The sequence below is a fragment of the Ranitomeya variabilis genome, chromosome 3 (assembly GCF_051348905.1).
Source record: "Ranitomeya variabilis isolate aRanVar5 chromosome 3, aRanVar5.hap1, whole genome shotgun sequence".
Classification (NCBI taxonomy): Eukaryota; Metazoa; Chordata; class Amphibia; order Anura; family Dendrobatidae; genus Ranitomeya; species Ranitomeya variabilis.
This window is the reverse complement of record NC_135234.1, coordinates 31,381,204-31,409,101: the sequence shown is the minus strand read 5'-3', so window position 1 is coordinate 31,409,101 and position 27,898 is coordinate 31,381,204. Positions and strand designations below refer to the sequence as shown.

The following is a 27,898-nucleotide window of genomic DNA, read 5'->3' as shown; positions in this document are numbered from 1 at the left end:
TTTTTCTTTTTATAGTAATATGTACACCCAGTACTTAGTAACTGTTATTCGTTTAGTACTGTTAGTTTAGGTTTTTGTTACACATTATAGTACTGCACAGTGCACTTTCTAATGTTATCTGCAACTTAGGTCAGATGAATAGCTGCTATGCACTCGTACACTTTAATAGTATTTACACTGGTAAAAATATGGGTACATGCTTTCCGATATCTAATTTGTATTCTTCTAATATCCAGGCATTTATATCAATATAGTTTCCTGTTTAGGCACAATGCGTTTACCTTTCTTGATGTTCCCTTCTGTATTGCCTTCCCGGACTCGGCGCATGCGCGGCTGGTGTGCTCTCTGACGCCTTCATGAGTGGCCATTTGGAAACTTGCGCATGCGCCGTCTGAAAAGACGGCCCATGTTAGCTTGCGTTCCACGGCCGCAAATTTATGCGTCTCAGTGATGAGCGCTGCCGGGTGCGCATGCGCGATCGAGTCCCGGAAGTTATCTGTTTTAAGCCTTATACCGGCTGCGGGTAATTGGTATAATTGTGCGATCCGCTGTGCGGATTGGTCATCTGCCCTTTATATAGTAGCCTAAACCCCCCCCCCAACACACGCCTCCTGACGAAGAAGCGAAACGTGCGTTGGGGCGGCAGGGACGCCACTTAATATCCACACCAATCTATGTAAGTGCCGCTGTTTACTTTCATATCTTTTCCCAGCACATCACCAATATGTACTTTAACAGGGTGGTTTACCCCTACAATATGTAGTATTTGGAGTTGATGGGCATGGGGATGTGTATATATATATACAGGCATAGGTGTGGTGGTACTATTAACATCTCTAATCAGTTGTGGCTGTCTCTGCTTCATAGTAGCAATCTTGTATGTACTATTATTTTGCGTTTTTCTGTTTATTCTTATGTGGATTATTTAATAAAATATTTTCCAGTATATACTGGCACTTTATACCGGTTCTCTCTTTGTGATTGACGTTCTAGTATATGTATGTATCGTATATACTCGAGCATAAGCCGAGATTTTCAGCCCATTTTTTGGGGCTGAAAGTCCCCCTCTCAGCTTATACTTGAGTCATACCCAGGGGTCGGCAGGGGAGGGGGAGCGGGGGCTGTCTAATTATACTCACTTTCTCCTGGCGCGGTCCCTGGCTTCCCGGCGCCCCAGCTTCTTCCTGCACTGAGCGGTCACATGGTACTTCTCATTACAGTAATGAATATGCGCCTCCACCTCCCATAGGGGTGGAGCCGCATATTCATTACTGTAATGAGCGGTAACTGTGACCGCTCAGTACAGGAAGAAGCTGGGGCGCCAGGAAGCAGGGACTACACAGCGCCAGGAGCAGGTGAGTTTAACGGGGAGTGCTGCGCGATATTCACCTGCTCCCCGTTCCGTCGCCGCTCCGTCTTCAGCATCTTCTGCTGTGACGTTCAGGTCAGAGGGCACGGTGACGTGGTTAGTGCGCGCCCTCTGCCTGAACGTCCGTGCAGGAGACGCTGAAGATGGAGCGGCGCCGGAACAAAGTCAGGTGAAAATTGAAATTGCCGGGGGCGTGAGCGACTGAGAGGTGAGTATGTGATTATTTTTTTTTTAATTTTTTTTTAATCGCAGCAACAGCAAATGGTGCAAGTGTCTGTATGGAGCATGTTATGGGGCCATAACGTTTGTGCAGCACTATATGGGGCAAATATCTTTATGGAGCATCTTATGGGGCCATAATTAATGTTTGTGGAGCATTATATGGGGCAAGTGTCTGTATGGAGCATCTTATGGGGCCATAATTAACGTTTGTGCAGCACTATATGGGGCAAATATCTTCATGGAGCATCTTATGGGGCCATAATCAACATTTGTGCTGCATTACATTGGGCAAATGTGTCTATGGAGCTTCTTATGGGGCCATTATTAACCTTTATGCAGGATTATATGGGGCATCATTTAATATGGAGCATGTTATGGGGCCATCATAAACTGTATGAAGCATTATATGGGGCTCCTGATTCAATATGGATATTCAAAAACACTTAACCTACTGATGTCTCAATTAATTTTACTTTTATTGGTATCTATTTTTACTTTTGACATTTACCGGTAGCTGCTGCATATTCCACCCTAGGCTTATACTCAAGTCATTAAGTTTTTCCAAGTTTTTTTGTGGCAAAATTAGGGGTCTCGGCTTATACTCGGGTCGGCTTATACTCAAGTATATACGGTAGTTTATTTATGAACGCTGATTGGTTGAGGCCGGCCAGCCTCATCCAATCAGCGACGTGGGATTTCGGTTACAGACAAACAGACCCTTAGACAAATAGATAGAGAGAGATATATATATATATATATATATATATATATATATATATATATATATAGATAGATAGATACAACCTTATTGTGTTATGAACTCCATTTAAGGCTAAGTTCACACCGGACGTTTTTTAATGCATGTTTTACGCTAATTTTCAGCTGTGTTTTACAGCAAAGCCTATGGGATTTCAGAAATCTCATGCGCGCACACCGTTATGTTTTTTGTTTGTTTTTTGTCTTCAGTATTTTGTGCTGTGCTTGGTTTTATGGTCATAGAGCATGTCGCTTCTTTCAGTGTTTTTCACCCATTGAAAGCAATGGTGGATCGAAAAAAAAAATGCTGCAAAAATGCAGATATGAGGTTTTGCAGCATTCTTAAAGGGCCACTGTCACCCCCCCCCTCCAGCCGTTATAAACTAAAAAAGCCACCTTGTGCAACAGTAATGCTGCATTCTAACAAGGTGGCTCTTTTAGTTTTTGGTTCAAGTATTCCCAAAATAAAGCGTTTTGAAACTTATCCAAAATACCTGTCCTTAGCCAGGGAGGCAGGTCCTCACTCCCCAGCTTGAACCACTACTCTGCAGTCACTCCAATCTTCAGGGGCTTTCGGCACCGCCCCCTCAGCGCTGTTTACGCTTCAAAACCGGCGCCTGCGCTGTGTACTACTGTGCTGCGCAGGCGCAGTAAGCTCTGGCCGTCTGACGTCCCAGCCAGGCTTGCACACTACGCCTGTGCGGGCAGTGCGGCCACCCACCTTTGGAATCCCAGCCCCGCACTGTGTTATGCATTATGCACAGTGCGGGGCTAGGATTCCTGGGCATGCGCACTGCGTGTGTCAGCCTGTCACCCAGGTCCCCCGCCTTACAGCGTCTGTATACTGTATTCAGCTGATCGTGCCTCCTCATACAGTATACAGTACAGTACACAGACGCTGTAAGGCGGGGGACCTGGGTGACAGGCTGACATACGCAGTGCGCATGCCCAGGAATCCTAGCCCCGCACTGTGCATAATGCATAACACAGTGCGGGGCTGGGATTCCAAAGGTGGGTGGCCGCACTGCCCGCACAGGCGTAGTGTGCAAGCCTGGCTGGGACGTCAGACGGCCAGAGCTTACTGCGCCTGCGCAGCACAGTAGTACACAGCGCCGGTTTTGAAGCGTAAACAGCGCTGAGGGGGCGGCCCCGAAAGCCCCTGAAGATTGGAGTGACGGCAGAGTAGCGGTTCAAGCTGGGGAGTGAGGACCCGCCTCCCTGGCTAAAGACAGGTATTTTGGATAAGTTTCAAAACGTTTTATTTTGGGAACACTTGAACCAAAAACTAAAAGAGCCACCTTGTTAGAATGCAGCATTACTGCTGTACAAGGTGGCTCTTTTAGTTTATAACGGCTGGAGGGGGGTGACAGTGGCCCTTTAATAGAAAAAAAAGCAAGTACAGCAGTCTATGAAACCCATCTATTTTTGTGATTTTTCCAGATTTATCATATTGTCTTGGTCACCTGAGATGGAAATTTGGAATAGTACAGTTTAATTAAATTAGTGATGTGTAACAAGTAAACATTGGATGACAAAGGTGTGAGATTGAACCATGCCTGAGCAACTCAATGGCAGACCAAAGTGTGAAAGTTAAACAGGGTCCTCCAAACTCAATGGACTGCCAGTGTCTTGGGTAAATTATTCCTGACCAGTTCACCTCCCCCAGCTGTTACATTTGTATGTGTATTTTTTTTCATGAACATATGTCTTGTATTAGTGACCTGTGTTCATGCTTCTGTGGTGGAAGCAAAGCTGAACTTTGGGATCCTGGCCTCTGTTATGGCCGGCACCAGTCTCTCACGGACTGCGGTTTCCGGTGACATTGCTACAATAAAGAAGGTGCTTCTCTTCCGCTCTGCTCTGCTGACGTCGCACTGATAGACATCCGGCTCCCCGCTGCCTCACTGCAGGGAGCCAGCTGTCAATCAGCATGACATCAGCCGAGACGCCCAGTAAGAAGAGGAAGTGCCGCTCCATTGATGTGATGTTAAATGAAGCTGGAGAGTCATCGCCTGAGATGTCGGAGATCGTTGGCAACAACCGGCCTGTAAACTCGTTATCCCCCTACAAAAATGCAAACATTCAAAGTGTATGTGGCTATATGGTGTGCCAGCCCACTACTAGGTGCCGCATTTATGGTACCTTTTGCGCTCACATTACATATTATTGTCCCAGTAACTTTATAAGGTATACAGGTTTTCCGCCTTTTGCTGTGTGTTCAACTTTGTTGTAGAAGCGCCATTTTTATTCATATTTTAGATTATAGATACTGTTGCTAGTAGTAAAACACTGTAGCAGTGAAGGATAGTTCAGTGTAAAGGTTAAAACCTCCAAGCTTTATTTACATGTAAAAAAAAAAGAAGCTCCATAGGGGATTATTGTGCGGCACCCTACACTCCTGACGCTTTTCCGATTCTAAGTGGACTTTTTTGCTGACTATTTCTAAGGCTGTTTAAGTCTCTCCCCAACCACCTAACACCTTTGGTATGCATGGAGAAAAATGGTATACTGCAAAAGGAAAAAGAATTCCAAAAGTCATACAAACATGCACAATATGCACCAACAGTAATTAAAATGAAATCTGACAACAGGAATTTGCGCTCACACTATACAGTGTCTCTGGCTGTTTCAGACAAGTCTAGTAATACCTTTTACATGGCTAGTCCGTTCCGCCATTGCTAAGAAATCAGCGTAAGCTTTGATATGCAAATGAGGCTGAAGAGCTATGGTAGATCTGAAGCCACTATCACTCCAATATTAATGTGTAAATTGTGGAGGGCTTGGAAGGGATTTATTATCTTTTACAATTTGGGAAAACCCAACAGGTACCCTCACTAACAAGTCCTAAAACTTAACTTTTATTATGGATTAAAATAGTGGGGTAATAACAAACCTGAAATATGCTGTCCCTATATTGCCTAAAAAATTCTAATATAAAGTAGAGGCGATTGCCAAACTATCACTTTGTGACACCTTGGGGTGTCAATATTATAGGACAAATGGGACCGTGTTTCTTAGAGCATGTCCCCCCAAACATGTTTCATCACAGATGCGGCGTCATCCGGGGATGAGATTATAGCTAGCTCTAAGAAAAGCTGTCCTGTTTATCCTCTGTCACTCCAGATCTATTCCCAGTCGGACGCCACCTTCTCCTTCTTGATGGCTCCTTTGCCTGAAATCACACATAATAGAGGCTGTCGATGGAGAGAGACAGAGCCTCTGTGCAGTTTATCAGGCAAAGGAGCCGTCAGTCAAGCAGAAGGAGGTGGTGTTCGACTGGGAATAGAGCTGGAGTGACAGAGGCTCCATGTTTCCACTTCTTACCATCACTGTGACATCAATTTTATTTTTTTTTTAATTTTAAATAATAATGTCTGAGCTTTTCACCGTTAAAAACGGAGAGCGCACTGATCATCCACGGATGGCCTCTGTGTCCTATGTATTTATTCTCAGAACCATTGATTTCAACAGGTGGGTTTGATTCACGACTAGTGATGAGCGAGTATACTCGTTGCTCGGGTTTTCCAGAGCACGCTCGTGTGGTCTCCGAGTATTTGTGACTGCTCAGAGATTTAGTTTTTGTTGACGCAGCTGCATGATTTACGGCTACTAGCCAGGCTGAGTACATGTGGGGGTTGCCTGGTTGCTAGGGAATCCCCACATGTAATCAAGCTGTCTATCAGCTGTAAATCATTCAGCTGCGGCAAGGAAAACTAAATTTCCGTGCAGTCATAAATACTCGGAGACCACCCGAGCATTCTCTGGAAAACTCGAGCAACGAGTATACTAGCTCATCACTATTCTTGACTCATAAAAATGGACACGTTTCCTGCCCTTTTTTTCGTGGACACAGTCTGCAAAAGAAACACAAACATGCGAACAGCACCGTAGACTATAATGGGTGGCTCCGTGGTTAGTACTATAACTTTGCTTGGAGTCCTGGGCTCAAATCCCACCAAGGATATCTACAAAGAGTTTGTATGTTCTCTCCGTGTTTACGTGGGTTTCCTCCATGGCTTCACCGTCACAGGGTGACCAAATGTGTCTCCTTTTTGCTTCTGTCTGGTCACTATGTGTCCGTATGAAATAGCCCTCACCACCCTGAGATGCTGGAGATAACGATCACATGGAAACCAAACCCGCTGCTTGACTGCTCATTGTCCAGCAGGATCATTCAGGCCATGCAGCGGCCATTACCTTTTCTGTAGTACCACGTGTTGTGTTCTGACGATCTACTTCTGTCTTTATTTTCTAGTTGTGCCCCAAGTTTCTGCACACCAATTCCACAAGTCACACGTGGCCGTTCAGCGCAGTGGCCGAGCTCATAGGTAAGTCTGCACGTCATCCTGATAAATAACCGTTCACACTAATGTTGTCACCAATACATCAAGGGGCTGGCTTGGCTGTTGACATAAGCAGTGAGCCAGTCCCCTTCGCACACAGCGCACTTTCTTTTTGTCTCTGAGCTGTCTGGACTAAGCCAGATTTCTATGAAGGATCGGACCACGTGAGGTTCAGTGTTTGGGCCCATATAATAGAACAGATAGGAGAGCAGGAGGGAGATCAAAGGCAGGTGACAAGGTAAATACATGGGATGGGAGGTTACTCTGAGGCTCCACTTAGGGCGCAATCAGACGGTTATATAACACGGGCGACAATCTCATCGAAATGCTCACACTGGCTGGCGGCTCTCCTGACCTGTGTGTGACAGCTACATAGAAACACATGCAGTCACCCTCGGGTCAGGAGAGCCACCAGCCAGTCCGAGCATGGGACCGTCGTCCTTGTTATACGGCCGTCTGACTGTGCCCCAAGTCAGATTTTACTGCTCATTATGCAACCAACAACAAATAGATCAATGGCTGCACTCAATTTACTGTGCTAAGACAAAGAAAATGTGCAATACATGAAAATGTGAATAGCATAATGGCTAGGGAAATTCCCTATATAAACAGGCTTTACCATGTTATTAGCCATAGGTACTGTAAGTGTTCACACTAGGCAGCCAATTGAGTGCAGCCATTGATCTATTTGTTATATGACTTTTTTTTGGCTATGCACCAGTTCATATTATATTGTTGTTCAGTCAGTTTTCTTATATTTAGTATATACTATTTTTCTGGCTTGAACGCCTCGCCCTTCACCATGCTGTGATTTTAATTGCATCCATACACAGTTGGTTCTGAGCTCCCTATATAAACAGGCTTTACCATGTTATTAGCCATAGGTAAGTGTTCACACTAGGCAGTCAGCTCAGTTACCCATCCGATCTGAGATCACCTTGACGTTTTGGTGGATGGGCTCACAACGTTTGGCCAAATATTGTGCTAAGAATCTCATGTGTTTTTTCATAAATTTCCCTAGCCATTATGCTATTCACATTTTCATGTATTGCACATTTTCTTTGTCTTAGCACAGTAAATTGAGTGCAGCCATTGATCTATTTGTTATATGACTTTTTTTGGCTATGCACCTATTCATTATGCAACCAAGTCGCAGGGAAATCCACAGGACAAACCCACACCAAATCGTGTGGATTTGCTGCTTCAGATTTTGTCACAAAATCTGACACGAAGTAACATGATCTTGAAATATGCAGTTTTCTAGATCTGCAAAAGAACCATCTCTTCCCTCTGTCAGTGCTAACTACATAACCACTTAGATGCCTCCATCAATCTGACAGTGGCATTTATGAAGTGTGATCCCGGTGGCACATCTGTTCAGACGCCCGTTTTGCCCGCACCCACGGGATGCCAATGGGTGGTTTACCCCAATCATTGCCATCAAAGTACCCACCCTTCCCCATGAAGTTTGAGTTTCATAGAAGACCAATTTTCACTTTATATTGCCAATCACAGGTTAAAGTCCTCCCGTGAGGACTAAAAAAAAATTGTGTAAAATTGGAAAAACAAGTTTTTAAAATATATGTAAAAAAACATAAATGGAATCGCCCCACTTTCCCCATTTAAAAATAATTTTGGAAAAAAAAAAATTGCAATGGCTGTGAGCCGAAGGTACATTCAGCTCACAGCTATCTTTTGCACCTGGCTTGCTTAATAGATACCCTTAGAAAAGAAAGCTTCACCCATAGAGCTCCCCTGAGCCCCTGTACTTAGTATTTATAGGATGGCACCTTACAATCCAGTAAGTAATGAATGTGGCCTCATGATCCCACGTGACAATGAACTAAAATCTATAAGCCTTCTCATAGTTAAGATTAACAACATGACTTTTAGGGACCAAAAATTAACTAAGACACTCCATATGACCCAGGTGCAGCAGGACTCCCCTGCTGTGAACAGGTAATTAAAGTGTATCAGCTAACTAATGGAAATGGTGATCGTTACACATGGTCTTGCACCACTGGGCGGATGCGGAAACGCCTCCAAATTAATATTGATCAGATGGATGACAATATTCATGCCATGTTTTCTATCTATGGAGAGATAGAATCGTGATCGTAATTATGGCATTAATATCTCCCGTCTGAGACCTCCAGAGGTGACGATATCGTGAAAGTTGGGGAACCCATACTTTTCTAAAGACCTAGCCATCTCTCATGACCAGCGGGGAGTTATGTGGGTGTGACTTGTGTTAATGAAAGCAAATACTGAGCTACAATCGGTGACAGTCCACTGTGATTTTTGTACCGTTACTCCCCAAAAACGAAGAACTCCCTTTCATAAGAGACTGAGCCAATCCTGCGACATCCGGTTTAGTACATTTTTTCTGTTTATCACTTTTCTTTTTTCATGTAAATATATATACCATATTGTTTTGTTGTCATTTTGTATCATCTTTATGTATTGTTTAGAAACCCTGCCTACCTTTCCAGATTAAATATATATAAATATAGTAGCACCATTCCTCTTGCTCTGTAAACCGCACCCCTGAAGCCATATGCTACCTATAATGGGTGTCCAATCGGCCTGCATAAACGATTGGTGGCAGCTAGTTATTGTGAAGTTGTCAGTGACCGTACCAGGGTATATAAACACATTCCATATATTGGAATCGGAGGTGTATATACCATGCGCCCACTGTGAGCTCCCTAATAACCGGCCTAGTAGTGAGAACAGCCGCAGCCTGGTCCATCACTCAACTGCATTTTTGTCCTGATGATCGGAGGTGGCGGAGTGTGTTCTCTGACAAACTGGTGGGATCTGCGTGATTCTCTTGGCTGTTCCCCTGACAGAAAGCTTTGGAGGCCATTGTTGTAGAACTACAATAACTCTGTTTTCTATGTATTTCAGATAACGCCTATGACCCGGATGTCAACGCTAAGCAAATATGGATTGATCAGACTTTTCTGAATGGTTACCTGAGCTTAATCTTTACAGACAACGGGAATGGGATGACTTTGGATAAGCTGCACAAGATGCTGAGGTGCGTGCGGTGTCAGTCGGCACTTGTTAGTCTCCGCAGTCTTACATTTTTCACTATAAAGGTTTATAAGTGATATCGATTTCTTCTTCTGTCTCATTTCAGTTTTGGATTCAGCGACAAGGTCGCAGTACAAGGTCATGTTCCCGTCGGCCTTTACGGAAATGGATTCAAATCCGGATCCATGCGCCTGGGCAAGGACGCCATTGTACTGACCAAAAACGACTCCGGGATGCACGTAGGAATGTTGTCCCAGTCCTACCTGGAGGCTGTGAAGGCAGAAAACGTCATCGTACCGATCGTCTCCTTCGACAAACAAAATATCCTTTTTTGTTTTTCTTTCTGTCTTTTTTTTTTTTTTTTTTTTTGCGCAGGTAGTAAATGTTTTTATGCAGAAATAAATTGCAGAAAGATTTTCATATTCATGATCAGGACGACAGGTTGTTATAAGGGGGAAAAAAAACAGTATTATGTCACAATTCCTACAAGAACGGGAGATTTTCTTAACATGGCTGCTTTCCATCTTCCGCTTATCGGGGCACATGACAGGGATCCTAGCGTGCGTATTTAAACCCTTACCATTGTGAATTTATGGCGCGGGGGATTAAAGCTACCACAATCTAGTTGAGTAATACCAAGAGAAAAAGGAGTAAATTGGCTTAAAAGGATAATATTTTATTTAAGTACACAAAGCATTAATACATAATATAAATAAATACAAAAGTTCAAGAAATGTAAAGTGCATAAGGATGATTAAAAAAGACAGGTATCCCCAGGTGTGCAAAAAGCCCTATCTATAAGCAAATCAGAAAACGTAAAGCTGCTAATGCAAAGTAGTTCATAGTGGCAGCTGCTGCACGCAGTCAACGGTCCTAAATAGGGTGTTAAAAAACATTGAGCAGTGCTTACCACTTGAAAGACGGGCAGAAACACACGCTGGGCTGGAACCGTGGCAAAAGAAAACCCCTGACGCGCGTTTCGCTTCTGGTGTATGTGCTTTCTCAAGGGGAAGTGCAATAGAGTGGCGAAAAGGACCTTCAAATACGATTGGTGGAGGTACATGTGACCGGTCACATTGTGTATGCAAGCCAATGGAAACATGGCAAAAAGCGGCGCATGCGCCGGTCGAGCCGCAGGTCCTGCATCAGAGACCGGCGTCAAGCATCCATACACGCAAGCGGGAAGGGAAAGCCCCCGGTCACGTGAGGGAGGCAGTGGAGACGCCGCACCGATACAGGAAAAGACGGACCGAACAGGCGCATGCGCACAGCCGTGGGTAAGATGTAAGTCTGGATGTGACACCCACCAAACTGCAACATGATGTAAAGTGACCAGATAAAGGGACAAGAGGGGAGAAGTGGTGGATTAATTCAAAGACCATACTATATCCGAAAATACAAACGACCATAGGAGAAGACACACATCAATCAAAATGACCCATTATACCCGAAGCAAACCCACCCCAGATTGAACCATGCAGAGATTCATAATGGAGCCTCATAACGAAGCTCTCGTAATCAAAACTGTATAAATATATCGTTCCGGGTGGTCGTGAGGCTTCAATCGTCTGGGTCCATGATCGATAATCATGTCAAGTCCAGTATGGCGGTACATAAACCCAATTGTCCATAGATGAAAAAATGAAGTACGTCCAAAACGGCATTTCAAGGTTAAATAAACTAAAAAAAATATAAAAGAAAAAGGGTTTAAGTGAAAAAAACATAACAGAACATAAACATAAAAACGGAAACCAGGATGCTTTCATAGAGGGGAACTGGATGAGGTGACAAGGGAGTAAAAAAAGTCAACAAAATAAACTCGCAGAAATGTAGTTTGGCAAATATACGTATATAAGCATGAATAAATAAATCAATGAATGACTCAGATAATTACAGAAATGAGAAGAAACTAAGAGCTTCGTTCAAACCTTTAGGCACAACAGTGTTAAGCCGTACAATCCAGGTGGCCTCACGTTGTGCCAGTATTTTTTTTTTTATATAGTTACCCCCTCGTGCGTCTAGATGCACACAATCGATGCCCCTGACCCGAAGCGAACCCGCGTCACAGTTGTGAAATAGTTTAAAGTGACGGGGATCGTCTTCAGGCCAGAGGCATCGACGGCGGTCTTTGCTGCCTGGATATCACGCACATGCTCTCTAGTGCGGATTCGGAGCTCCCTAGATGTTAAACTGATATAGATTAACGAGCACCCACACGTGGCGTAATAGATGACGTTTTTCGTGGCGCACGAAATATGGTATCTGATGTCCTGGACCCATCAGATGATGAAAAGGGCGAGGTCCGTAGAATGTTAGCGCAGGCCACGCAGTGGCCACATTGGAAACATCCCAAGGGGGGACCCCTAGTACCAAAGGGATTACTCGCAGGGGGGTTGTAATGACTCCGAACGAGTATATTATTCAAGTTTGGAGACCTTCTGGCCGTCATGGAGGGGAAGTCACCCAGGGCAGGACCAAAAGATGGCTCTGTAGAAAGGACCGACCAATGTTTGGTAAGAATTTCTCTTATTTTAGCCCATTCGTGACTGTATGTTGTTATAAATCTAATTTTCTCATCCCTCAGCCCACTCCTGGTTTTATCCACTGTAGGATACAGGAGATCCCTACGTTGTGTCCTCCTGGCCCTGTCATAGCCATACCTGACACTCCTCCGACTATAACCACGTCCTTGAAAATGTGCTTTAAGAGCCACGGATTGCGCTTTAAATTTATCCTTAGTAGGGCAGATCTGCCTCACCCTCAGAAATTGTCCGACCGGGACGGCCCTCACGGTTTCTGGATTGTGCGCAGAGTCAGCATGAAGCAATGCATTCACCGCGGTTGGTTTCCTGAAGACATCAGTCTGTATGCGGCGTGTGCCATCAATCTCCAGAGTGATGTCCAGGAAATCAATATGACCAATGTCATATTTATACGTCAAACAAATCTTGAATGGGTTATCGTTCAGCTGACTCATAAATGTCTCGAGCTGCTGTGCCGTCCCCCCCACAAAAATAGAATATCATCTATATACCTGAGCCAGCACAGCACATGGTCGACGGCCTGCGCCCCCTCGTCGCCAAAAAGGAATCTCTCCCAGTAACCTAGGAAGAGATTAGCATATGAGGGCGCACAGGCCGCACCCATGGCTGTGCCGCGCCTCTGCAGGTAGTAGATATCTTTTGAAAACTAAAAAGTTATGGGTGAGGGCAAAGCGCAGCAGCTCGAGAATAAAATCACAGAGAGGGCCGCCCAAGTCGGAGGTGCCGAGGAAGAGGCAGACCGCCTCTAATCCGTGCTCGTGATCTATATAGGTGTACAGAGTCTGGATATCTGCAGTGACCAGGAGGACACCAGGGTCCACAAGGACGCCGTCCATCTGTGTAAGGACGTCCGTCGTGTCCCTGACATACAAAGGCAAAACTTCGACCAATGGTTTAAGGTAAAAATCTATAAATTTACATACAGGGTCACAAAGACCATCGATGCCTGACACGAACGGATGTCCTGGAGGATTGCCGGCGTCCTTGTGGACCTTGGGTAGGAGATAAAACGTAGGCACTCTAGGGTACCTGACTGTCAATCCCTCAATAACCTTCTTATTGATTACATTGTTCACCACAGCTCTGATAAGTATAGCTTGTAACTGAGACGAGAAAGAAGACAATGGGTTATACGTTAATTTAGTATATGTTGGCGAAACGCCTCTTTTTCGTATTTATTACATGGCCAGATCACGATATTTCCCCCCTTGTCAGCTGGCTTATACACCACATCTTTGTAGGATTGTAATTCCTTTATAGCTAACCGTTGGCTATGTGTAAGATTATCATAATGTCGTTTAGATGAAAGTTTTTTGAGATCTTCAGATACTAGTTTCGTGAAAATCTTCACCGCAGGGCACAGTGACAAGGGGGGAAAGCTCGTGGATCTGGGCACGATGGCAGGTGGAAACCTACCTTGAGTTGTCGGAGATTGTTCCTCTAACAAATCCTCCAGGATATGTAATGTTTCTCTTTCTGTCTCAGTTAGAAATTCTGATGATTCGTGGCCTTTATGGTGTAGCTTCCTCAAAATTAACTTTTGGGAAAATAAATGAAGATCCTTCAGAGCTGTGAAATTAAAGGGGTTAGTTGTTGAAAAAGTCAGGCCCCTACTCAGCACTTCAATCTGTATATCAGTAAACTTTCTCGTAGACAGATTAAGTACCTGCAGCCCACCCTGGGTGCCCGTCCCCTGCCGTCTGCACGCCATGCCTTTGTTCTTGGACGTTTGTCTGGTAGTAATCCTGTTCTGGGACGTGGTAGGACCCGAAGGATCCTCCAAAGCCTGCGCATGTTGTATGTTACTTTCGTCCCGAGAGACATTTGATATCATGGATCGAGACCTACATCTAGAACTGGAGACATTTCTATATCGAGGGCGGGAGCTCTCACCCGGACCCCGCCATCTGTACACATTTGTTTGTCACGCACATCACGTTTGAACTTCCTCACTTTATTATTCTGTATCTCAGTAGCCCATTTTTGGAGCTCAATATCTACATTATCATTAAGTTTTTTAAGTGCATCAATCGACATCTCCCTCTTTAGGATCACTTGGATGGACTCCATTTCTGTTTCAATTTCTTTAAGAGTATGTGAGTCCATATCTCTTAAAAGTGTCATATAACCCAGGGAACAGGTGTTAGATAGTTCCTCCCACTTATTTTTGAAGTCACCATCAGGGATAGGGAAGGATGGAAAAACTTGTATCCTCAAACCACGGGGGGGATCAACCCCCCTTCCAGATATTTTTCGAAATAGGCATGGTTCCACCAAACCCTCGTCCTCTTTCGGAGGAGATCTTTAAACCGGGTTATCGACTCTTGCAGATCACCTCCTGACCCATCCAATCCCCCATCCAAACCATCCTTAAATGCATCATCGATCTGAGCCTGCCACGCGGAATTGCGGGCCCTGAAATCCATTGTAGATCTGGGGAAAACTGTGATGAACACAGAAATAATTAATATAACAGAACCAGAACACATATTTGAAAACGAGGGGCTGTCAACACTAAATAGGAGAGACACAAAGGCAACCCACTCCATGTTTAAGAGTAATACAAAGAGAAAAAGGAGTAAATTGGGTTAAAAGGATAATATTTTATTTAAGTACACAAAGCATTAATACATAATATAAATTAATACAAAAGTTCAAGAAATGTAAAGTGCATAAGGATGATTAAAAACCCAGACGATTGAAGCCTCACGACCACCCGGAACGATATATTTATACAGTATTGATTACGAGAGCTTCGTTATGAGGCTCCATTATGAATCTCTGCATGGTTCCATCTGGGGTGGGTTTGCTTTGGGTATAATGGGTCATTTTGATTGATGTGTGTCTTCTCCTATGGTCGTTTGTATTTTCCGATATAGTATGATCTTTGAATTAATCCACCACTTCTCCCCTCTTGTCCCTTTATCTGGTCACTTTACATCATGTTGCAGTTTGGTGGGTGTCACATCCAGACTTACATCTTACCCACGGCTGTGCGCATGCGCCTGTTCGGTCCGTGTTTTCCTGTATCGGTGCGGCGTCTCCACTGCCTCCCTCACGTGACCGGGGGTTTTCCCTCCCCGCTTGCGTGTATGGATGCTTGACGCCAGTCTCTGATGCAGGACCTGCGGATCGACCGGCGCATGCGCCGCTTTTTACCGGGTTTCCATTGGCTTGCATACACCATGTAACCGGTCACATGTACCTCCACCAATCGTACTTGAAGGTCCTTTTCGGCACTCAATTGCACTTCCCCTTGAGAAAGCACATACACCAGAAGCAAAACGCGCGTCGGGGGTTTTCTTTTGCCACGGTTCCAGCCCAGTGTGTGTTTCCGCCCGTCTTTCAAGTGGTAAGCACTGCTCAATGTTTTTTAACACCCTATTTAGGACCGTTGACTGCGTGCAGCAGCTGCCACTATGAACTACTTTGCATTAGCAGCTTTACGTTTTCTGATTTGCTTATAGATAGGGCTTTTTGCACACCTGGGGATACCTGTCTTTTTTAATCATCCTTATGCACTTTTCATTTCTTGAACTTTTGTATTTATTTATATCATGTATTAATGCTTTGTGGACTTAAATAAAATATTATCCTTTTAACCCAATTTACTCCTTTTTCTCTTTGTATTACTCTTAAACATGGAGTGGGTTGCCTTTGTTCCAGGCTTTGGGTCTCTCCTCACTATTTAGTGTTGACAGCCCCTCGTTTTCAAATATGTGTTCTGGTTCTGTTATACGCAATCTAGTTGATCAGATTGGATATATAAAAAAAAAAAAGCGTTTTGTGAAGCACTATATACATAGTGCTAACTGAGCGTAGTGTGGCGATATTGCTGCTGTTATTGTACTCTGATAAAGTGATCACCCGCTAGTCATCTGCTGGGTGTTATAATAATAATAATAATAATAATATTTATTTTTATATAGCGCTAACATATTCCGCTGCGCTTTACACACATTGTCATCACTGTCCCCGTTGGGGCTCACAATCTAAATTCCCTATCAGTATGTCTTTGGAATGTGGGAGGAAACAGGAGAACCCGGAGGAAACCCACGCAAACACGGAGAGAACATGCAAACTCTTTGCTCAGACTCGGATTAGTTCTTTCAGTGACTAATGCCACAAATTATTATTTATTTATTTTTCCCCCTGTAACTGGGGCTTCTCTGAAAGTCCTTTTTTAAAATGGAAAAGCTGCAAAATAAAGCAACTTTCTAGTTCTTGTTTCCCACAGTTTAAAAATTTATGGAAGCCTTAAGAAAATGACACACACATTTTGTCAGTTTACAAAAAAAAACAACCTGTTTAACAGTTTGGTCATTTAGGACCAAATCTCAGCCCGCTCCTTAGAAGGTTAGGGGAAGATTTCTGTATATGGAGAACTAAGGGGAGACATAAAATGTTGTAAGTTCTTTAACTCCACAAACAGCAGCTGGTGAAGAATTCGGACTCCGATGTAAATCTGCAGGCGATCTTGGGACATTCTCTTCTGAGAACACAAAAGGACTTGCTGACAGAAATGGATGCAATTTTTGGGAAAAAGGGAACAAGGATCATTATCTGGAATTTAAGAAAGTATGCATTTTTCTACATTTTTTTTAATAAATGCACCATTCTGTATTGTTATAGAACACAGATTGTCAACAATATCAGATCTCTAGGGGTTTGAGACCGTCCACCAATTAGCTGTCTGCAGGCTCCTCGGGGGACAGTTCAAAATACCATAGCTCATTACGCTGCGTAGTGGCCATTCACAGGTACTGCAGCTGAAATCACAAGAGCTGATCTACAGTACCCTGCAGTGACCACTACACAGTGTACGGAGCTGTGGCTTTGTACACTACTTCTGGATGCCAAAGACCTACAGACATCTAATTGGTGGGAGTGTCAATCCGTCACTTGTGTATGATATTGATGACCCTCCCTAAGGATAGGTCTTGGACAACCCACTGATATATCCTGCTGTGTGACGTGACTCTTCTTCCCCTTCCAATGCTAGGGTATGGAAAAGGAGACGAGGGCGAAGTTAAAGTGAAATTTCTCTAATATTCTTAAATTTTATGCATTTTTGCTATTTAGAGACAAAAATGGGAAACCAGAATTTGATTTCACTGTGGACAAGTATGACATAAGGATTCCTGAGGAGTTTGATGGATCTTCCAGGAAGGGGTATAAGAAGCAAGAAAGGACGGATCACGTTGCTCCAGATAGTGATTATTCTTTAAGGGTATGTCATTTGGCTATAATATTATTCTTGCTTGTTGCCTGCATTTGGCTCTAAGAATTGACAGTGATATGTGCAGGATTTATTCAGGGGCGTAGGCAGAGCAGGAAGCCAGCCAATAGCTGCAGAGCAGGAAGTTTGTGTGGCGCAGCCTCAGCCAATAGCTGCAGAGCAGGAAGTTTGTGTGGTGCAGCCTCAGCCAATAGCTGCAGAGCAGGAAGTTTGTGTGGTGCAGCTTCAGCCAATAGCTGCAGAGCAGGAAGTTTGTGTGGTGCAGCCTCAGCCAATAGCTGCAGAGCAGGAAGTTTGTGTGGTGCAGCCTCATCCAATAGCTGCATAGCAGGAAGTGATGTCAGAGAAGGGGCATGTCTTTAGCTGCTGCTAACGATCAGTGGTTGTTAACATTACTTCTGAAGTTAAGGGCCTATATTGTACAAAACACTTGTACATGTACGCCAAAGGTCATGTCCCTGAGTTTGATGTGGCCTCACACACCCAGCCTGCATCTTTCGCATCCTGGCACATGATGGCTGATTTAATCAGCCATCATGTATTTAATCCCTGGAGCTTTTTTTAGTTTTCCACTCCCCCTCCTTTCCAGAGCCATAATTTTTTTTATTTTTCCATCAATATGGCCATGTGAGGGCTAATTTTTTGCGGGACGAGTTGTACTTTTGAACGACACCATTGGTTTTACCATGTCTTGGAGATGAAAACAGGAAAATTCAAAGTGTGGTGAAATTGCAAAAAAAAAGTGCAATCCCACACTTATTTTTTTGTTTGGCTTTTTTGCTAGATTCACCAAATGCTAAAACTGACCTGCCATTATGAGTCTCCAGGTCATTATGAGTTCATAGACACCAAACATGGCTAGGTTCTTATTTACCTAAGTGATGGAAAAAAATTCCAAACTTTGCTAAAAAAAAAATTTTTGCAAAAAATTAAGCAATTTTGGTGCGGATACGATCTTTTGATCGCCTGTTATTACATTTTAATGCAATGGCACAGCGACCAAAAAAAGCGATTCTGAACGCGGCAATACTAAATGTGTAGGTTTTATTTTTTTGTTTTATTTTGAATGGGGCGAAACTTTGGTGATTTGAACTTTTTATATATTTTTTTGTTTTATATTTTTAAAAACTTTTTTTTTTTCTTTTGGCATGCTTCAATAGCCTAGAAGCTGGCACAACTTGATCAGCTCTGCTGCATAGAGGTGATGCTCGGATCGCCTCTATGTAGCCGAATTACAGCATTGCTATGAGCGTCGACCACAGGGTGGCGCTCATAGCAATCCGGCATCAACAACCATAGAGGTCTCAAGGAGGCTTCTGGTTGTCATGCCGACGCACCGATGACCCCCGATCATGTGACTGGGGTCAGCAGTGCGTGCATTTCCGGCTGGATGCGCTTGTTAAATGCCGCTGTCTTGAGTTTTGACAGCGGCATTTAACTAGTTAATAGCGGCGGGTGGATCACTATTCCACCCGCGCCTATTGCAGGCACATGTCAGCTGTTCAAAACAGCTGACATGTCCCGGCTTTGATGCGAGCTCACCGCTGGAGCCCACATCAAAGTGGGGGATACTGGCCGCTAACATACTATTCCATCCGATGGCAGAAAGGGGTAAATCTGACAGTGGCATGTAACACAAGCCGGCAGGGGGTCGCATCATTCCACCCACCCAAGTGTGTGCCCATGACATATGCATTTATGGTATTGCTGCATTTGGAAGACTCCGATCTATGAAAATATAAAATAAATTAATCCGATCGGTAAACGGCGTAAAGAGAGAGGAAATAGAAATGCCAGAACTACATTTCTTTGGCCGCAACACTGCAATAAAAAAACAAAGGGCGATCAAAACGTATCTACCCCAAAATGTTATCCATAAAAAGAAAACATCAGATCAAGCCACCAAAAAATAAGCCGTCACACAGCCCGAGATCCTGAAAATTGAAAGTGTTACGGCTCTCAGAAAATGGCGACTCAAGCAAATTTTATTTTTTTTATTTTTTTTTACAAATTTCTGATTTTTTTTTCACTACTTAAATTTAAAAAGGGCAAAAAAATATATATATGCTTGTTATCTGGGGAATCACACTGACCTTGGAGAATCCTATTCACCTGGTCATCTTTACCATATAGTAAACAAAGTAAATTAATGCCATAGAATGTTAGTCCGCAAGGACAGGGTCCTCTCCCCTCTGTACCAGTCCGTCACTGTAAGGCTGAGTTCACACGTTGCAGAATTGCCGCGGAAATTTCCGCGGCAATTCTGCGCCTCCTGCCGCGGGTATATCGCATGCAGAATTAGCATGCATATACCCGCAGAAAACTAGCGTTTTGCAAGCATAATTAGCTTGCAGAATGCTAGAGTTTTCCAAGCGATCTGTAGCATCGCTTGGAAAACTGACTGACAGGTTGGTCACACTTGTCAAACATAGTGTTTGACAAGTGTGACCAACTTTTTACTATAGATGCTGCCTATGCAGCATCTATAGTAAAAGATCGAATGTTTAAAAATAATTAAAAAAATAAAAAACATGGTTATACTCACCTGCAGACCTCAGCGGCGTCCGTTCCTATAGCTGGAGTGCAGTGAAGGGCCTGCGATGACGTCACTGTCTTGTGATTGGTCGCGTGAGTCACATGAGCGGTCACGCGACCAATCACAAGACAGTGACGTCATCACAGGTCCTGAACCACATCATCTATAGGAACGGAAGAAAGATCATGCACCGGAGAGGCGGGAACACTTCGGGGGCCATCAGAAGGTGAGTATAGGACTATTTTTTATTTTAATTCTTTATTTTTTACCAATTATATGGTGCGCAGTCCGTGGAGGAGAGTCTCCTCTCCTCCACCCTGGGTACCAACCGCACATGATCTGCTTGCTTCCCGCATGGTGTGCACAGCCCCGTGCGGGAAGTAAGCAGATCAATGCACTCCTATGGGTGCAGAATCGCCGCGATTCCGCAAATTTAATGAACATGCTGCGTTTTTTTCTGGAATGCGATTCCGCTCAGGAAAAAAATGCAGCATGTGCACAAAAAATGCGGAATACATTCTATTACATAGGATGCTTAATGTAAGCGTTTTTTCGCGGTTTTATAGCGAAAAACCACGAAAAAAACGCGAAAAATATGCTACGTGTGCACACAGCCTAAACCTGTTTACTGTAAATGATATCTATAACTGTATGTAACCCCTTTCTCATGTACAGCACCATGGAATTAATGGTGCTATATAAATAAATAATAATAATACAAAAAAAAAAATAATAATTGTGGAATTGGTTGTTTTGTTGTGTTTTTTTTTTTGTTTGTTGCAATTTTAACGTGGTAGGAATTTTTTTTTTCCTGCTTTTCCAGTGCATCGCATGATAAAATTAATGATGTTTTTCTCAGGACTAGAGGTTCTTTTGAATCACAAGTCCTCATACGTCTGTGGACGGGAAATGAAATAAGTTATGGCTCTTGGATGAGGGGGAGCGAAAAAGAAAAATGGAAAATAGCTCCGTCAGAAAAGGGCTAAACTCATTTAATTATTAACAATTTTATCATAGTTCAGCTAATAATGGCGGAAGGTTCTGTCTGCTCCTCTGAAGGATTTTGGCAAATTGGCATGTAATGCCAGGCCTGGGAATCACTGCTGGCTCTCCATCTGTGCAATTTACTCCTCAGCTGAGAGACCGAGAAACTTACACCCCACCCCCAACACAAGTCCTACCGGAGCCCTCCTCCCCCAACAGATAAGAGGGTCATATTGGCAAATGGTTGGACCTTGTTCTTCCCAGCGTTTCCCTTTCATGTGATGTGCTCCTCTGATCTCTGTGGTTTACCTCTAGAGTTGGAGGGGAGGTCTGTCCTAGTGCATACGCTAAACAATTGTCTAGGAATCCCGCCGTAAAATATGAGGATTAACATTGGCACTGTGCTGGAAACAGACCTGAGGTCAAGGACACCAAAATAATTCAAGGTGCCCAGAGAGCTTCCTAGGAGCTGTCCAAAGTCTACAAATCCATCCAACACAAATTCTGCATGTTGTTGTTTTTTTTTTTGTTTTTGTTTTTTGGCACATTGCAGCATTTTTTTTTTTAATTTTTTTTGTCTTTTGTATTGGCCATGTTGCTGCATTTTTATATTTATAAAAAAAATTCTGCAGTCGCAATGCAGCGTTTTAATTTGTTGCGTATCATACTTGTGTATATACAGTATATTATAATTTATATTATTATATTACATTTTAGTACCGGTATTATTATTATATTTTTTATTGTGTTTTTTTTAGTTTTGTGTCTGGCATATTTCAGTATTTTATTTTTTTTCTTCTATATTTTTGTATTCTGATTTATTTTATTTTATTTTTCTCCCCTCAGGCGTATTGCAGTATTTTGTATCTGAAGCCGCGGATGCAGATCGTTCTTCGAGGCCAAAAAGTTCAAACACAACTTGTGTCCAAAAACCTGGCCCATATAGAAAAAGACGTCTACAGACCCAAATCCTTATCCGTATCCTTATACTTCTGGAGTGGAGGAGCTGTTTCATAAACCTGTTGCATGTGCACCATCACACAGGAATAACTAACCTAATGTTTTAGGAAAAAGATGTACATTTTTTGCTGAAAAGTGAGTATAGTCAAAACCGCAATAATACAGACCCCAAATTGCATTAATACTGACCCCAGTATACCGCCGCTTGCTCTTTCCCGCATTGCCAGGAGGGGGCATTTTCCCTATAACTCCGACATAAGTGGAGAGAAGCTTTCGTAGGAGACCCGCTCCCTTCCTGACCCACCAAGCAAACATAATGGGCAGCCGTGAACGAGGTGCTGAGCAGGAATTGCAGGAGTGACCAGAGGGGGCGCTACACAATTTTAAAAAAATAAATAAATTGTGGCTTTCTTCTATTCCCTGCCGACTGTTTTAGGGGTCCCAGGTTAAATTTTTACAATTTTTTTTCTTCTGGACTCTACTTTTGACAACCAATGGTGGTTGTACTGTACTTAGAGGACAAGTCACCATATCAAGTGTGTCCAGTTATTTTGTGCTTATTTATTCCATCTGCTCCCCTGAGTATTTTATATTTTTGTTTTGTAAAAATCCACCCTGTGGTTCCTGAGATATGGGCCTTTTCATTAATTGCTGTTTTTTTTTCTCATAGTCCTTATCGCAGGGGCGTGGCTTTAGACTGCTCTGCATAATCACCCTGTGAGCCACGCCCCCTTAGAAACTGCCATAAAAACTGGCATTAACAATAAAAAGGCCTATATCTCTGCAGCCGTATGGTGGATTTTAGAAAAAAGAAAAATGGAAAATTCAGGGGAGCAACGGGAATAAAATAAGAGCAAAGATTGAAAACTTTTGACCCAGTGATGGGTTCTCCTCGAAGTAGAATTTTCCTTAACTTGCTCAGCATAAACCCGTGAAAATCACCTTTGGTTATAATTGTCGGAACAAGGAGCACTACGGCATGATGATGTACCACAAGAACCGGCTGATTAAGGCCTATGTGAGAGTCGGCTGTCAGCTAAAGGTGAGCCCTGCATGTGATAAGTGTATGGGTCGTATTGTAGGAGGGAATGACTGGGACTGATCTGTGTTCGCGGTCTTCTAGGCTAATAATATGGGCGTTGGCGTGGTTGGCGTCATCGAATGTAACTATCTGAAGCCCACACACAACAAACAGGACTTTGACTATACAAATGACTATAGGTATGTATCAGTGATTGGCTTAATCTCATCTGTTATACCCTGGAACACTTTTTAACCACTTCTCACTGCAGCCAAGTAGGTACCCGGTTATTATCATTCCTATTGCCTTTTAACAGGTGTGCGCATTATTTATTTATTTATTTTGGTCCAAGGGCCACAGTGCTGTACTGAACCAATACCAAAGGCCTTAAAAAATGTAAAGGGGATACTGTTACATGAATACCTCACCAGAACCACCATCAGTACATTAATACATCACCAAAACCAAGTTTTGCGTATTTTAGGAGGAATCCTGCTCCAAAAAAAAGTGTTAACTTGCGCTATCTTACAGAGTTGTTGGAGCAGAATTTTGCAAAATCCTCATCGTAATCGCAGTACCCATAGGTTTTGAAAGGTTTAAAGTTTTAACATAGCTATGAAGCACATTCTGTGTGCAAGATCAGAGCCACCGTCTGTACACTAATGCAGCGCCAGAACCACTGTCAGTACATGAATGCAGCTCAAGAATCACGTCCAGTACATGAATGCAGCACCAAAACCATCTGTACGTGAATAAACTGCCAAGTTTAGTGCAGCTATCAATTGCAATGTCAGGTCAGCTCCATGTACAATTATATCATATTGAACCTACAACTCCCAACAATGTTAAGGAGATACTGAGAGTTGTTGTTAACAGTCATCATCAGACTGTGGACCATACAGGAATCACAGCACTGATGACATGCATGCAGGATCACAAGGACATTTACACTTAGGAACTTTAAAGGTGACCTCTCCTCTGATTCCATATACTCCCATGCCTTTAAGGTACCTTCACACTAAACGATATCGCTAGCGATCCGTGACGTTGCAGCGTCCTGGCTAGCGATATCGTTGTGTTTGACACGCAGCAGCGAACAGGATCCTGCTGTGAGATCGCTAGTCGTTGCTGAAAGTCCAGAACTTTATTTCGTCGCTGGATCTCCCGTAGACATCGCTGGATCGGTGTGTGTGACACCGATCCAGCGATGTCTTCACTGGTAACCAGGGTAAACATCGGGTTACTAAGCGCAGGGCCGCGCTTAGTAACCCGATGTTTACCCTGGTTACCATTGTAAAAGTAAAAAAAACAAACCACATACTCACATTCCGGTGCCCGGCGTCCGCTTCCCTGCACTCCTCCTGCATCCTGTGTAAGTGCCGGCCGTAAAGCAGAGCGGTGACGTCACCGCTGTGCTCTGTGGGAGATGCCGGAGATGTTCGGCGCTGACACAGGATGCAGGAGGAGTGCAGGGAAGCGGACGCCGGGCACTGGAATGTGAGAGTGTGGTTTTTTTTTTTTTACTTTTACAATGGTAACCAGGGTAAACATCGGGTTACTAAGCGCGGCCCTGCGCTTAGTAACCCGATGTTTACCCTGGTTACCAGGGGACTTCGGCATCGTTGGTCGCTGGAGAGCTGTCTGTGTGACAGCTCCCCAGCGACCACACAACGACTAAACAGCGACGCTGCAGCGATCGGCATCGTTTGTATCGCTGCAGTGTCGCTTAGTGTGAAGGTACCTTTAGTCTCCATGTAGTACACTGCCCCTCTGCAAATAACCCCTCCACGACACACACACACACACACACACACACACACCAGGCATTGTTTACTTTCACACATTGATAGGTAATTCATTGTCTGACATTGTTTACTATGACACCTATCAGTAATTTAATTATGCTGAAAAAAACACTGAAAGTGACATCCCCAATTTAGTAGGGGAAAAAAGTGTGCCTGAAATCTGTCAAATCTCATAGCTTTTGCTGATGCTGTAAAAAAAAAAACAACTTATAATTTGCATTAAAAAACACAGAAAAAATACGTGTGAACCTAGCCTAAAAGTGGAAAAAGTTTTGGAATTACTTTTTTGTAAAAAAAAAAAAAAAAAAAAAAAAAATTTTTTTTTTTGAGTAGTGTGTAGACCTTTTTTTTTTTTTTTTTTTTTTTCCCCCCCCCCCCCTTAATATCCACTCTTGATTGTATTACCAAAGACCCGTGGATGGTGGTTTGGTTTTTTTTGTTGTTTTTTTTTTAACATTTGCCTTAATGTGTTACACACTTTGTTCCAGACTGACGCTGACGGCTATAGGAGAGAAGCTGAACGATTACTGGAATGAGATGAAGCTGCAGAAAAACTCGCTGTCCAGCGTCCCGGTAGAAGATGAACAGTAAGTGAGAACATTCAGCCCGGGCATTACTATCTGCTCCACATAAACTGGACTGTAGACGCCACATAATAGTAAAGCTTTAATAATAAAGTACACAATTTAGAAGCAAATAAAAAGACTGATTTCGCAGATACAAAAGGAAAAGCCCTAATAACTATAATGCCAAAATAAAGCAGACCGATGAAAATGCCCGATCGGTGGGGGTGCCGAGTGTCACACCCCCACTGATCAGACATGGATGACCGATCCTAAGGATAGGCCACAAATGATAAAGTCCCAGCCCATCTGCAAAGCCCGACGGGAGCACAACAGTCTGGTGGATTTGGGAGAGGGAAGCAAGGCACGAATCGAGGACAGTTGCCTAACAAATTCATTTATTTATGGCGAAATGTGAAAACCACTCCAAAAAGATACACTTACCAGAATGTAAAAGAGTGGGAGAAAAAAAACCAATGCGATCACATCCACTGTCACATCCCCAAGTGGAGGAATAGGGATAAATGCGCCCAAGACAGAGCCCCAGACCATACAAAAAATGGACAAATGGTAAAAGGAGTGTATAGAATAGTGGTGGAAAAGGGAAAAAAATATATATTAATTTTTGGATTCAGATGACACAAAATAGTAATAAAAGTAACAGCGATAATATGAGTGATGTTAAAAATAATGGTGTATTGATAATAAGTGTAATATCATATTAATGATGGTAATTATAAAGATAGTAGAGTAGTAAGATTAGGTGCATGCTTATTGTAGGACTATCCTGTACAATCAGGGCTGTGGAGTCTCCATTTTGTTGGAGTCGGTATAAAATGGACAGACTCCGACTTCTAAAATATATAATAAATTAGGTTCAGTAGTTCAGTGCAGAATGTGCTGTTATTTTTTTCACAATTTGGGAAAGTTATGAAATGTCCTATAAACGTCAGTTCTATTCCTGATCTAAGGATCTGGGCTTTTTTGTGCTGCACTTTGTGTACATGTTCAGTAGTGACCAGGGCTTTGGAGTCGGTGTTTAGCTTACGGACTCGATGTTCCTGAGTACAATATGATAAAACATATGTGAAATGGCAGCCAAAGAAACAGTCTATGAAACTGCTAATAGTGTGTATACAAGAGCAAAACCCATTCATTCTAATAGGATAAAATGCCGTAGATATGTGTGCATGTGCAAAAGTGTCCAGCAGATCTGTTCATGGGACAACACTGAAGATGACACTGTTATACAATGTACAGTACTGTCACGCTCACGCCTTGTGGACGTGAGCTCGGGGGGATTGTGGCCCCACTGTGCCACAAACCAGACTACTCTGTAAGGGGCGTGACTGACAGCTGCCTTGGTCTTCTGGAGCCTCTGATGGTGAGGTCAGGTTGTGCGGCAGGAAGCTACCAGGTGCCACTCCAGGGTGGTGTCTGGCTGTGGCTGCTGATCCCACTTGGGTAGACGGCACACTGGGACAGGTACGAGTAGCAAAGGGGCTGGTGTGCATGGCTAGTACTCTGGCAGGTGGTCACGGCTGAGACACTGGCAGGCGGGCACGGCTGAGAAACAGGGCTGGCAGGCACGGCTGAAACACAGGGCTGGCAGGCACGGCTGAAACACAGGGCTGGCAGGTACGGCTGAGAAACAGGGCTGGCAGGCACGGCTGAGAAACAGGGCTGGCAGGCACGGCTGAGACAAAGGGCAGACGGGTACGGATCCAAGCAGGAAGGTATGAAGGAACAGGTTGGGACCTGTTCACACAGGAGGAGAAGGGCTGTAGAGCAGCAAGAGGTTCTGCAGCAGGAGTAAAGCAAAGCGGAATCGTAGGGCATGCGGAATCGTAGGGCATGCGGAGAGGAGCTGCAGCAAGAGGTTCTGCAGCAACAGAAGCGAAGCAGAGCTTAACTGCAAGGTATGCGCGGAGAGGAGCCGCAGCAAGAGGTTCTGTAGCAGCAGAAGCGAAACCGCAAGGTATGCGGAGAGGAGCTGCAGCAAGAGGTTCTGCAGCAACAGAAGCTAAGCAGAGCGGAACCGCAAGGTATGCGGAGAGGAGCTGCAGCAAGAGGTTGTGCAGCAGCAGCAACGAAGCAGAGTGGAACCGCAAGGTATGCGGAGAGGAGCTGCAGCAAGAAGTTCCGCAACAACAGGAGCTAAGCAGAGCGAAACCGCAAGGTATGCGGAGAGGAGTTGCAGCAAGAGGTTCTGCATGAGCGGAGCAGGAGTGCGGAGCAGAGGCAGAAAAGTGGTTCCGAGAGAACACAAGGAAAGACACAGCAGGGAAGGAAACCACAGACAGAGGTAGGACAAAGTTCAGACAAGGTAACGGTGCAAGACCAGGTACAACACCAAGGACGAAGGGACCAGAGAATACACAGTTACAAAGCAAGGCTAGAACAAAGACACAGAAACCAGGATATACAGCCTTCTGGAGGGCAGAAAAAGTAGTACCAAGCAAAGCTAGGAGTAGAGCCTCCAGACAAGGAGGAACACGGAGCAAGACCTGGCCGCCCA

General features: G+C 43.8%; 1 protein-coding gene across 1 annotated transcript in view; it reads left to right on the top strand.

Annotated features, from left to right (window-relative positions):
• MORC3 (MORC family CW-type zinc finger 3) overlaps positions 1-27,898 on the top strand; it is a 68,370-nt gene that overhangs the window by 9,492 nt on the left and 30,980 nt on the right. The window contains exons 2-10 of the mRNA XM_077293892.1: positions 6,603-6,675; positions 9,601-9,733; positions 9,836-10,051; positions 16,704-16,850; positions 17,355-17,502; positions 21,878-22,009; positions 22,914-23,033; positions 23,115-23,212; positions 25,306-25,404. Of these exons, the coding sequence (XP_077150007.1) occupies positions 6,603-6,675; positions 9,601-9,733; positions 9,836-10,051; positions 16,704-16,850; positions 17,355-17,502; positions 21,878-22,009; positions 22,914-23,033; positions 23,115-23,212; positions 25,306-25,404 (1,166 nt within the window). The remainder of the gene's footprint in view (positions 1-6,602; positions 6,676-9,600; positions 9,734-9,835; positions 10,052-16,703; positions 16,851-17,354; positions 17,503-21,877; positions 22,010-22,913; positions 23,034-23,114; positions 23,213-25,305; positions 25,405-27,898) is intronic.